Source organism: Eumetopias jubatus, unplaced genomic scaffold (assembly GCF_037043125.1).
Source record: "Eumetopias jubatus isolate StellerSeaLion01/CBP00866 unplaced genomic scaffold, mEumJub1_p1.0 scaffold_11, whole genome shotgun sequence".
NCBI classification, from domain to species: Eukaryota; Metazoa; Chordata; class Mammalia; order Carnivora; family Otariidae; genus Eumetopias; species Eumetopias jubatus.
In genome coordinates, this window is record NW_028274817.1 from 13,746,864 (window position 1) to 13,760,480 (window position 13,617).

The 13,617-nt window shown below is 45.0% G+C and overlaps 1 protein-coding gene across 1 annotated transcript in view; it reads right to left on the minus strand.

Annotated features, from left to right (window-relative positions):
• The window catches only part of LOC114201446 (transmembrane 9 superfamily member 2-like), a 78,079-nt gene extending 72,248 nt beyond the window's left edge, over positions 1-5,831 (minus strand). The window contains exon 1 of the mRNA XM_088028916.1: positions 5,481-5,831. Coding sequence (XP_087885042.1) covers positions 5,481-5,669 — 189 coding nt within the window. The 5' untranslated portion in view covers positions 5,670-5,831. The remainder of the gene's footprint in view (positions 1-5,480) is intronic.
• Positions 5,832-13,617: the final 7,786 nt, after the last annotated feature.

Below are 13,617 nucleotides of genomic sequence, written 5' to 3' on the forward strand. Positions count from 1 at the left end.
ACAGCAGATAATTAAGGATAATAGTTCTCATCTAGAATCCCAAAACACAACGTACATAAGATTTGAACTCTATTTTAAAATACATATCTGGAGCTTACTATAATTAAAAGAGTCTTAATGGTTTCACAAAGCAAGTGGAGAAAAGATAAATTATTCAATAATACCGTTAAGACAACTGGTCAGCAATCTAGGGGGGAAAAATGTTAAGCTGGATACTTACCTCATACATCACACCAGGAAATACCAATCTTATTTGTTAAAATTTAATCCATAAAAGTAATAGAAGAAACCATGGGAGAATTATTTTATAATCTTGGCTGGCTTGGTTAAGACCTTTCAAAACGGCAAAAAAAGTCAGAAACCAAAAAAAAAATTGATATATTAGAATAAAAGCCAATTTTTCTAAATGGCAAAAAAACAAAAGCAAAAACAAAACACAATAAGCAAAACCAAAAGACAACTGACAAACTTGGGAAAAGGATGTCACAGACAAGGGACTAGTTTCCTGATTTAAGAGTGTAAATTAATGCAACCTCCGTGGAAAGCAATTTGAGGATATCAAAATTGTTAAGTGCATATATTCTTTGACCCAGCAATTCCAGTCCTAGGAAGTTATTCTATAGATATTCTCATATGCAACAATGTTTGGTAAGATCAAGAGAATAGAAACAAGCTAAATACATAAATAAGGGACTATGTGAATCAAGTATAGCACATCCTTATAATAGAATGCTATACCATTAAAAAAGAGCAAGGATGTTCTTATACAATGATATAAAATGATCTCTAAGCTATATTGTTAAATGATAAAGACACCTGAAGATGAGAACAGTATGCTCCCATTTGTGTAAAAAAAAAAAAAAGGGAGGAAAAAATGATATAAATACCTGTTTGTTCATTTATTCATGAAATCCCTAGCAGGATACATGAGAAACTGATGATATTGGTGCTCTCCAGGGAGGGGTACTATGTGACTAAAAGACCCAGGTAGATGAGACCTTCACAGAGAAAAACCTCTTATCTGTCTATATCCTTGTATATTATTCTAAGTGAGATCATTACAATCAGGGGGTGAACATTTTTGTAGACTTTAATATATATTTCAAATTGCTCGCCAAAGGGTTCAAGTTTAACTATTAAACCAAACTAAATGTCATCAAAAGGCAGCAAAGAGACAAGTCCAGGAGGAGGGACATTGCACAAGAAAAAGAGACTGATCCCTTTTATAAGTTAATGTTATGAAAAGAAAAAGCAGAGACTGTGCTTGATTAAAAGAACCATAGACTATAATAAAGAGATGCAATTTGTGGTCCTAGATTGGATTCTGGTTTGGTTATTTCAGGGACAACTATGGAAATCTGACTATGAACTTGGTAATACATGAGATAAAAATGTATTGATGTGGAAAGATAGAGTTGTTAATAGAAAAGTGCAGGTTATGGGATGGTTAAGCATCTGCCTTCGGCTCAGGCTCAGGTCATGATCACAGGGTCCTGGAATCCAGTCCTGCATGGGGCTCCTTGCTAAGCAGGGAGCCTGCTTCTCCCTCTGCCTGCCACTCCCCCTGCTTGTGCTCTCTCTCTCTCACAAATAAATTTTTAAAATCTTTTTTTAAAAAGGAGAGAAACAAGATATTGATTAAAAAAGAAAGAAAAATGCAGGTTACAAAATAACATGGATACCATGATTTTGTGTAGGTAAAAAAATGCGTATGTACTTTCATTCATTGCTAGTGGGAATGCAAAATGGTACAGCCACTTTAGAAGACAGCTTGGCAGTTTCTTAAAAAACTAAACACACTCGGGTGCCTGGGTGGCTCAGTTGGTTAAGCGACTGCCTTCGGCTCAGGTCATGATCCTGGAGTCCCAGGATCGAGTCCCGCATCGGGCTCCCTGCTCAGCAGGGAGTCTGCTTCTCCCTCTGACCCCCCCATGTTCTCTCTCTCTCTCAAATAAATAAAATCTTTAAAAAAAGAAAAACTAAACATAATCCTAGTATATAATCTAGCAATGATACTCCTTGGTATTTTCCCAAAGAAGCTGAAAACAAGTCTACACAAAAACCTGCACAATGTCTATAGCAGCTTTGTTCATCATTGTGAAAACTTGGAAGCAACCAAGATGTCTTTAGTAGGTGAATACTTAAATGAATTGTGGTACATCCAGATAATGGAATATTATTCAAAACTGAAAAGCAATGAACTATTAAACCATGAAAAGACACCGAAGAACTCTAAACGCATATTACTAAGTGAGAGAAGCAAGTCTGAAAAGTCTAAATACTGTAGGATTCCAACTATATGACATTCTGGAAAAGGCAAAACTATGAAGACAGTAGATAGATCAGCGGTTGCCAGGGATTAAGAGAGGGACAGATGAATAGCAGAGAATATAGAGAATGTATAAGGCAGTGAAATTACTCTATATGATATTATAATGATGGATACATGTCATTACACATTCCTCCAAACTCACAGAATGACCAAGGGTGAAGTGTAATATAAACTATGGGCTTTGGGTGGTAATGATGTGTCAATCTAGGTTCATCAACTGTAAGGAATGTAACACTCTGGTGGGGGATGTTGATGAGGAAAGCTATGCATGTTTGGGAGCAGGGGTATATGGGAACTCTATTTTCTGCTCGATTTTGCTGTGAACCTAAAACTGCTCTAAAAAAACTCTAAAAAGTCTATTAAAAATACACATATGGGGGGGGCGCCTGGGTGGCTCAGTTGGTTAAGCGACTGCCTCCAGCTCAGGTCATGATCCTGGAGTCCTGGGATCGAGTCCCGCATCGGGCTCCCTGCTCGGCAGGGAGCCTGCTTCTCCCTCTGACCCTCTTCCCTCTCGTGCTCTCTGTCTCTCATTCTCTCTCAAATAAATAAATAAAATCTTAAAAAAAAAAATACACATGTGGGTATGAGTATGTGTAGAAAAAATCTAGAATATATGCTAAGATATCAAGAGTGGTAATTCTCTAGTTATTAGAAATGTTTTTATTTTTTGCCTACCTGCATTTTCTAACCATGTATCATGCATGCTACTGCTTTTGCAATAGCAAAAACTTTAAAACCAAAAAAAAAAAAGGGGGGGCTGGATGCTACCAAATGAAGTAAGTTTAGAGTGTTAAACCTAAAAATGAGAGACTCACCAAAGACAGAAGATGAAATCTCAGAATAAAAAGTAGAACACATGTAGGGATGCAATAACAGCCTAAAAAGAAAAGAGCTTATGGAAAAGAAGTTCCAGACATTTGTTATGGTTAAAGATCATGTTTCTTTGCCAGGAAGCCTGATGAAATAAAGAATAGAGATCCAGGATGAGGTATTACCAGAGAAAAGGCAGACATAAAAATATTTTGTAAATGCCATTTCTTACATGTGTTTGGCAAAATGTTGGCTCAAAACATTACTATCAAAACTTCACACAGGAAAAGGCAAGTTCCAGGTTTTAAGAGCAAACTTGCTGCCCCTAAAACTGGCCTTTAAAAAACCCTGGAACTTTCAAGTTGGTTAAGTCTATAGTTAAACCACACCCAGAACTGTTCTCAACTTCCCAGGGCCTGTGTGGTGCCTTATGCCAGAATGCTCCCCCCATCCAATGAGGAGTCAGAAAAATAAGTCTTATTCATTAATATATTTTGAATTGCTTACAAAAAAAAAAAAAAACACTCTTTTTGGACTCAGCTTACAGTTACAGAAACCAAGCTCCTAAAGAAAGGAGTCAGAAAATTATTGGGTGTTGAGGAACACACAGAAGAGGAATTGGGTCAGAAATCTCTGCCCCGGGGCGCCTGGCTGCGTCAGTGGGAGGAGCATGCGACTCTTGATCTTGGGGTCTTGAGTTAGAGCCCCAGTTGGGTGTAGAGATGACTTAAATAAACTTTAAAGAAAAAAAAAGAAATCTCTGCCTAAAGAAAGCTAATAATGGGACGCCTAGGTGGCTCAGTTGGTTGGGCGACTGCCTTCGGCTCAGGTCATGATCCTGGAGTCCCTGGATCGAGTCCCACATCGGGCTCCCTGCTCGGCGGGGAGTCCGCTTCTCCCTCTGACCCTACCCCCCTCATGTGCTTTTTCTCTCTCTCTCTCTCTCTAATAAATAAATAAAATCTTAAAAAAAAATAATGACAATAGCTACCATTTATGGAAAGCTTACTAAGCGCCAGGTACAGTTATCAGTGCTTTTCATACATTGTCTCATTTTATTCTCACAAGTCTGAGAGGTAAATAATATCTTGGTGTTTGCAGGTAAAGGGCCCAGGGGAGACAAAAGTGCATTAACAAAACAAAAAAAAAAAGTGCATTAACAAGAATTAAAGAGGTAAAAAGCAGGAGACCAGAGGAGTGAAGAATGACAGAAAGAAAACATGGTAGGGGTGTATCTAAGACCACGATGAGGTGGGTCGGCATACGGATGAAATAGCTGATGGGGATTAAGCAGCGCACTTGTGATGAGCTCCCGGTCTTCGTATGGAAGTGTTAAATCACTAAATTGTACACCTGAAACTAATTTAACACTGTGTGCACTGACTGGAATTTAAATAAAAACTAAAAAAAAAAAAAGACCACAGTGTGTGAGTCGTGAGTCCTGAGAGTACAAGGAGGACAATAGGAAAGGGAGGGAGAGAGGGCGAGAAAAGAGCCAAGGCGGGAGAAGAAAAGGAGCTGCGACAGAAGAGGAGGAGCTAAGAAAGGTGGAGGAGCAGCCAATAGGGAGGGAGGAGAGGGAGGAGCTCAGAGGAAGGAGGTACAAGGAGCCAAGAAGTGCGGTGGAGAAGCCGCCCAGAAAGGAGGAAGCAAGAGGGCGAGCCCAGAGGGAAGAGAAAGACGGAGGGGTGGAGTCAGGCAGAAGGGGCGGGGCCTAGAGGGGAGAGCGTAACGAAGGGGCGGGGCCAAGACGCCGGGGCGGAGCCTAGAGGGAGGGGAGGGGGCTGCGAGAGAAGTGGGGAAGGGAGGGGCGGAACGGAGAGGGATGGGAGGGGCTGAGGGGAAGGGGAGGGGCTGAGAGGGAAGTGGGGAAGGGAGGGGAGGAGCGGAGAGGGAGGGGTGGGGCTGCGAGGGAAGTGGGGAAGGGAGGGGCGGAACGGAGAGGGAGGGGAGGGGCTGCGAGGGAAGTGGGGAAGGGAGGGGCGGAACGGAGAGGGAGGAGAAGAGGAAAAGCTGAGATGAAAGGGAGGGAGCCAAGAGAAATGGGGGAGAAGGAGGAGCTATGAGGACGGAGGAAGAGCTGAGCGGGAGTTGGACGAACGGAGAGTGAGGGGAGGAGCCAAAAGAGAGGGAAAGAGAATCTGAGAAAAAGAGAGGTCCGGATCTTCCACGTGCGAGGCTCAGAGACAGAGACGCCGAAACCCACACCCACAGAGAGGGCTTTGGCATTCTGGGTCGGAGGCAAAAGAGCTCGAGACCGTGGTCTCCCCGGTGTGCCCCATACTCCTACCCAAAGCCTTCCCCTCACATCTCTGCCTCTCCCACTGGTCCTCACCTTGCAGGTTGCAGTCTCTCGGGCCGCCTCGCAGAAGTTAACTGGAGCCAACCCGGGGAGGTAGAAGGCCGCGCTGCGGGTGGCGTGAAGCCCCAGGAACAGCCCCAGCCCCAGCAGCCACCTCAGCCCGGGGAGGGCGAGCCTGAGGCTGCAAGGGTTGGTTCCCACGCGGAAACCACGAGTACTCATTTCAGGAGCCCGGCTCTGGGCTCGGGCGAGATCGAACCAGTGCAGGGGAGAAACGGAAATGACAAGAAAGAACCGTGGACGGGGACGAGCCAAGATCGACTGGTGGGACTAGAACTCCGGGGAAAGCTACTTATTCCGACGAGACAGTGGCTTGGAAGACGTTGCTAGGGCGCCAGGCTGCTTTTCTGAGCGCGCGCAGTACGCATGCGTGCGGCTCTGCGCGGCGTCTTCCACCTCCCCCCCACCCATCTCTCCCACTCCCCCCATCCCCCACCCGCAGCCTGGCACTTTCCTGCGGTTAGAGCTTCCTCGCTGAGCGGGGGAGGGGGGCAGGGGAGGCTGGCTGAGAGGTCTCAGCGTCGCAACATCACAACTTCACAGGGTGAGGTGTCCTCCCCGCGCTTGCCTCAGTCCCAAAGTAGCAATGTTACCTCCCCCCCACCATCTTCACTTCTTCCTGCGGGGTGGTGGGACAAGAAGGGGAAAGAGGGGGAATTCCGGGGCCAAGCCGTCCAGGATGGTGGGTATTAGGCGCTTGAAATGCCGCCAGTCCAAAATTAATGTTCCGTAAGTGTCAAATGCACACCCAGTATCAGAGACTGCTTGGAAAAAGGAATGCAAACCTCTGCATTTTTATAGTGATTGCATATCGAAATGGTAATATTTTGGGTTAGTTGCGTTAAAGAAAACATTGTTAAAATTAATTTCACCTGTTTCTTTTTATTAAAGTGTGGCTGCTAGGGGCGCCTGGCTGGCTCAGTCCGTAGAGCACGGGCCTCTTGATCTCAGGATCCTGAGTTCAAACCCATGTTGGGCGTGGACCCTACTTTAACATAAATAAATAAAAATAAAGCGTGGCTACTAGAACATTTAAAATGACACGTGGCTCGCATCATATTTCTTTTTTATTCGTTAAAGCAATTTTTAATATAAATAAATTCTGCAAAAATACTACAGCAAAACAAAGCCATGCAGTGTTACCAATTAACCAGTTCAGCTATTCGGTATTTTTATGTTGTCTGTGATGATACATGTATCGCTCAATGTGAAATAAGTTCTAGCATCATTCCTACCTGGGAGACACAACTTTTATTTTACATTCATGACTTAAGCAGAATATGTTTATTATGATTCAATGATAATCTGAAAAATTTTAAAACTCACCTTAAAACCACACACACACACACACACACACACACACACACACACACACAAAGAAAACCACAATAATCACATCCTAGAGAATGCCAGGTGGACTTATCCTAAATATGTTCATTGAAGCGTGGTTGACACACAATATTACATCAATTTCAGGTGTACAACAGTGATTCCACAAGGCATTCCATTTCTATTGGACAGCGCAAGTCTGGGGAAGGAGGGGGGAAGGGGGAAAAGGCTACAGAAGAGGGAGGGAGAGGGAAGTGTTGCTCTTAGTCTTTGAAAGTTTTCTTTCACTTAGCGGCGGGGATCTTATTTTTCGACCTCTGTAAGAACCCTCGTCGCCCTCACCTTCCGCTCCCTGTGCTGTCCTATAATGCAAAGTGCTTGTATTTGGACCTAGGCAGTAGTGTAGGTATCATACAACAAAGTTAGTAGAAGAGCTGATCATTTTTCCTCCTGGTCTGTCAAGATCTTTGGAGAACAAGAGGTCGCTTGTTTACGCTGAGCCGAGTGCGCCTGGCCATTCTGTCCAAGTTCCCTCGCTCCGAGAGGTCTGCGTCCTCTGTTGATTGGCAGCCGGCGATTCCAGGCAGAACAAAGGCAGAGAGCTGGCGGTTAGCAGAGGCCTAGTAGAATTTAGCGAGTTAACTCTTGAACTAGAGAAGCAGGAAAAGTTGCAGGAGAAAATGTACCAATGATCAGAATTCGGGGCGTTGTAAGAGAGGGGAGAACGAACTTAACCACGCGGACTGGAGAAGCCCTTGTAAAGATTTGGAGAACAGGAGAAGGTGATCAGAAGGGGCACCACTTTAGCGAAGAGGAACAGGAAAGAGGAGCTGGGAAGCTGTAGAGCGGTCATGATTAGAAGTCACCAGAGCTTGAATACAAATCTTGCGTTTTACCACTACATTACCACCCCTCTCCAGGCAGCCTGTGGCTGAAAAAGTGTACGTGTTTAAATAAACGGGATGCTTGGCCAGCCTCCCAGGCCTGGGCGCGGGCGTCTAGCGGCTACGCTAGGGCCCTGCGGGCGGGGACTCGGCGCCCTACTGAGCGAGCACAGGCGCCTCACTGAGTGTGGGGACCGTGGGCGACGGGGCTTCCCGGGGCCGGTGTGCCACCCGGGTCACCTACAGGACGCCGGCCTCCGCCCCTCCGCAAACGCAGGAGACAAAGAAGCAGGAAGGAGCAGCCGGTTCGTGATCCGTTTTGCCCCCATCCCCGTCCTCATCTACAGCTCCAACTGTGACTGAGGTCTTCCATTAAAGCTCCCCGCCGCGCCGTGTCTGTTAAACTCAAGAAGCGAAGCAGCACCGAAGGCTACGTCCCCATTCTCAGCAATAAGACACAGCCCTCCGGGTGTCCCCACTGAGTGATTGTCACCACCTCCATCCACCTGCTGGGCCTGAAATGGAGGCGGCTCCTTCTGGTGGATTCTCTGTGCTCCTTGTGCTCCAGAAGTTGTCTTCTGTTCCCCCCCTCAGCCTCCCCCCCCACAATGTGCAAGCCATTCACTAGGCAGGCCGGCTTTGCCCAACTCCAAGGCTCCCCCTGCCCCATGCGCCAATTTGAAGACCTCTTCTAGAGTGAGGCCTGACTGGCACCTGTAACTAGGGACCGTTTTATTTCTTCCTTTCCAATTCTTATGCCTTTTATTTTTGTTCTTGCCTTGTCGCACTAAATAGGATTTCCAATAAGATATTGAATAAGAGGAGACATCCTTACCTGTCCTCCTTCTCAACGGGAAAACATTCAGTTTTTAACCATGCAGTATGATACCAGCTATAGGCTTTTTTTCCCTTAAAGATTTTATTTATTTATTTGACAGAGAGCATGAGCACACAAGCAGGGGGAGTGGCAGGCAGAGGGAGAGGGAGAAGCAGGTTCCCCGCTGAGCAAGGAGCCCACAGAGGGGCTCATTCCCAGGACTCTGGGATCATGACCTGAACCGAAGGCAGACGCTTAACCGACTGAGCCATACAGGCGGCCCCAAACTATAGGTTTTTTATACTTGTCCTTTATCAGGTTAAGGAAGTTCCTTTCTCTTCCTAGTTTGTTGAGAGTTTTTGTCATGATTAGATATTGAATTTTATCCAATTTTTTGGCAGTGTTTCTTATTAAGGTTATTAATATGATGCATTACATTGGTATTTAAATGTTGAATCAGTCATGTATTTCCAGAATAAACCCCACTTGGTTGGATAATATGTAAAAACAAAACAAACAAACAAAAAAACAAATGGGGCTATATTGTAGTGTGGAATGCAAAATTTGCAAGGCTTTTAGAAGATAAAATTCAAGAGAGAGGCAAACCAAGAAACAGGCTTAACTATAGAGAACAAACTGATGATTATAAGGGAAGTGGGTGGGGGGTGGGGGAAACAGGTGATGGGAATTAAGGAGTGCACTTGTGATGAGCACCTGGTGATGTATGGAAGTGTTGGATCACTATATTGTACACCTGAAACTCATATTACACTGTTAACTAATTGGACTCAAAAACTTTTTTTTTAAAGATTTTATTTATTTATTTGAGAGAGAGAGAATGAGAGACAGAGAGCACGAGAGGGAAGAGGGTCAGAGGGAGAAGCAGACTCCCTGCCGAGCAGGGAGCCCGATGCGGGACTCGATCCCGAGACTCCAGGACCATGACCTGAGCCGAAGGCAGTCGCTTAACCAACTGAGCCACCCAGGCACCCATTAAAATAAAAACTTTAAAAAGAGATGAAGTTCAAAGAAATTAATCTCTTAATGTAGGTTATGCCCCAAACTCCGGGGAGACATGGGTTTTCCCTTCTATGCCATTAGGAGTATTTTAGTGGAAAGTGAAGAATACATTATTCATTTTATTTCCTTACTTGTCTCTCGCCCCCTACTAGAAAGTAAGCTCCTTAAGCACAAGATCCTTTTTTTTGTCTTCATATTCCTAGCACAGACCCAAGCACTTGGTAAGAGCATATTGGAGAAGAAAAATTTTCTCTATGCTTCAAGATTTTTTTAATTGGTCTAAGAATTACACTGACATAAGACAGATTAACAGGAGAAAAATCTAAATTACGTACATATGGGGAATCCACAAAACGAGAGATTTCAAAAACAGGAAAGATGACGTATATGTGTCATTCTGGACTAAGGAGAAGGGGGTAGGGGTCTGGGGCTTCAAAAGGAAGGCAGGCAATTCACAAGAAATTGAAAAAGAGCAAATGTTTTGTAAACAAATGTTTGCCAAGCCATACAGAAACAATGGGACACAAAGAATTTTAACAGATCTTGCTAAGTTCCTCTGTCGCACCTAGATTATGTTATACTATAGTTATCTGTCACTATAGCTCCCTTTCTAGAACAGGTCCTCTATCTAGATTCTTTTGGGGGGGGTGCAGAGGGAGAGAGAATCTTAAGCAGGCTCCACACCCAGGTGCAGAGCCCAACATGCAGGGCTCTATCTCATGACCCTGAGATCATGACCTGAGCCAAAATCAAGAGTCACTGCCTGAGCCACCTAGGCACCCCAAGATTCTTTTAGGCAGTTAAGGGAAGATAAAAAGAAAAAGAAAAACTTCCTGGGGCTCCTGGCTGGCTCAGATGGAAGAGTATGCAACTCTTGATCTCAGGGTCCTGAATTCAAGCCCCATGTTGGGTGTAAAGATTACTTAAATAAATAAGCTGAAAAAAAGGAGAAAAGAACACTTTTCCCAATCTTCTGTTTCTTTTAAAGATTTTTTATTTATTTGACAGAGAGAGAGAGCGAGAGCAGGAACCCAAGCAGGGGGAGCGGGAGAGGGAGAAGCAGGCTTCCCGTGGAGCAGGGAGCCCGATGCGTGGGCTCGATCCCAGGACCCTGGGATCATGACCTGAGCCAAATGGCAGACGCTTCACCGACTGAGCCACCCAGGAGCCCCTCTTCTGTTTCTTGATAATCAGCCTAGGGGTGCCTGGCTGGCTCATTCAGAGGAGCCTGCGACTCTTGATCTCTGGCTCATGAGTTCAAGCCCCATCATGTTGGGTGCAGAGATTTTTTAAATAAATAAAACTTAAAAAAATTTTTTGAAAAGAAAAAAAGAATCAGACTAAAATAATCCACATGCCTAAGAGACACACTCTGGGGTGTCAAATTTTGCTCCCCAACAAGCATAATACATTGATTCAGAATAAATGAAAAGAGGGAAGAATGAATGCCATGTAACTTACACTGCCGCAGGATTTTTACATATTTTACTTCATTTAGAAGTCAAAAGAGGATGCAATCAAAAGATGGGAGTAAGTGTAGATAATCAGGATAATCCCCCTTTATTTACAGCAGTAGAGTCTGCATAGTTCCTGCATAGATCCTCCCAGTGCCCATGTAAGGTAGGCAGGGTAGTTATTTTATGTGAGATAACCGAGGCCAAGAGTAGTTAGTTTGCTTGTCCAAGGTCACACAGTAATAGAGGACCAAGTCAAGGCTAGGAAGCAGGTCCCCTGATGTCTAATTTAGTTCTGAAATATAATGGAATTAAAAGGAAGTGCCAGGGGCACCTGGGTGGCTCAGTCAGTTAAGCATCTGCCTTTAGGGGCGCCTGGGTGGCTCAGTCATTAAGCATCTGCCTTCAGCTCAGGTCATGATCCCAGGGTCCTGGGATGGAGCCCCGCATCGGGCTCCCTGCTCCGCAGGAAGCCTGCTTCTCCCTCTCCCACTCCCCCTGCTTGTGTTCCCTCTTTTGCTGTGTCTCTCTCTGTCAAATAAATAGATAAAATCTTAAAAAAAAAAAAAGCACCTGCCTTCGGCTCAGGTCATGGTCTTGGGTCCTGGGATCGAACCCCGCGGGGGAGCCGGGGGGGGGGGGCGGGGAAAGGGGACCTCCCTGCTCAGCGGAGAGTCTGCTTCTCTCTTCCCCCCACTCATGCTCTGTCTCTCAAATAAATAAATAAAATCTTATAAAAAAATAAAAGGAAGTACCAAGTGGTAATAAAAAAGAAAGAAACTCATTTTATGTAGCTGGAAACTCGACAGCTACATCAACTATGAAACACGCAAGTAAAAGCTTGAGTGAAGCATATGAACCTGAAGTTAGGAGCTAACTTTGGCAGTGGTGCACAGAGAGATTCAACCATGAAATTTGTGATATGCAGCGTCACTCAAACAACTTTGAAAAAGGAGAGAAATGCGAGGAATGACACCTCACAAAAGTGGGTGCCTTGGGCTGCACTACAGACAATGCGTAAGATGGATGAATACAGCAACTAGATCTTTAATGGTTCGTCTTTCATAGTGACATTTTCCCCCTCAATTCCAACCATTTGGAGTTAAAGATATCCAAGTGACAGTTCCCATCCTCTTTCCAGTTCACTTCGACATGTACGTATCAAAATTCAGTAGGAGAACAAAGGAATACTGTGACCCAGTGAAATCATGCTCTATTTAAGCCATGTTTCTAAATCAGCATATTGGAACATCAGAAAAAAGAACTAATGTGCCAGCCCCAGAGGCGACATCATATTTTTCACAGTGTCCTGACAGCATCAGTCTAGCTTCTCCCTTGGGCCTCCGGCCTTGACTTACTTTTTCCTTCCCAGGTCCCCCAAAATCTAAATAGGTTTCTTTCAAACTGGTAGTGTAAATCTCATCATTTCACACTCCCCCTAAAATCCTTTGCTGCACAGGGGTGCCTGGCCATCTCAGTTGGTAGAGCACCCCACTCTTGGTCTCAGGGTCATGAGTTCAAGCCCCACATTGGGTGTAGAGATTACTTTCACAAAAATTAAAATTAAAAAATTCTTTGCTGGGACGCTGGGGTAGCTCAGCTGGTGAAGTGTCTGCCTTCGGCTCAGGTCATGATCCTGGGGTCCCAGGATGGATCCCTGCATTGGGCTCCCTGCTCAGTGGGGAGCCTGCTTCTCCCGCTCCCCTCTGCTAGTGCTCTCCTGCTAGCTCTCTCGCGCGCACATGCGCACAAATAAATAAAATCCTTAACATAAATAGACAAATAAATAATCCTTTGCTGCACAAATCAAATGTAATGTGGCAGGGCGGGGGGGGGGGGGCTAGACTGGATCCTGGCACAGAAAAAGGACACTAGTGAAAAAATTGGTGAAAGCCAAATGGAGTCTTAGTTTGCTTAATACCATTGTACTGATGCTTATTTCTTCCTTTGATCATTGTACCATAGTTATGTAAGGTGTTCACATTAAAACTATTTTTTTTTAAGATTTTATTTATTTATTTGACAGAGAGAGACACAGCGAGAGAGGGAACACAAGCAGAGGGAGTGGGAGAGGGAGAAGCAGGCTTGCCTGAGGAGCAGGGAGCCCGATGCGGGGCTCGATCCCAGGACCCTGGGATCATGACCTGAGCCGAAGGCAGACGCTTAACGACTGAGCCACCCAGGCGCCCCAAGGTGTTCACATTAAGTGAAGCTCCGCGAAAGGTGTATGAGACCTCTATGTACTATTTTTGCAACACTTCTGTAAATCTAAAATTATCTCGAAGTAAAAAATTGAAAAACTCTCCCGCTGGCTCTCCATTGCCCTAAGGGTTAAGTCCAATTTTTGCTTAGCATGGCCTGCTCCACCTAACCCGCAGCCCCCAACACACACCTCCCTGGCATCAACCTTCTGGTGTGGATGGAGCTCCACTCCCACAATCACTCTGATCCTGCTCCAGAGAATTACTTTTAGTTATGTGAAGAGGCCAGTCTCTCTAGCCTCTAAACAAATTGATCCTTGCTGTTCATAGGTCTAGTACGCTCTGCGGATGCTCACCCCCCTCTCCTACCTTTTGTTTGGCTGAAATCTTGATCCTGTATTTCAG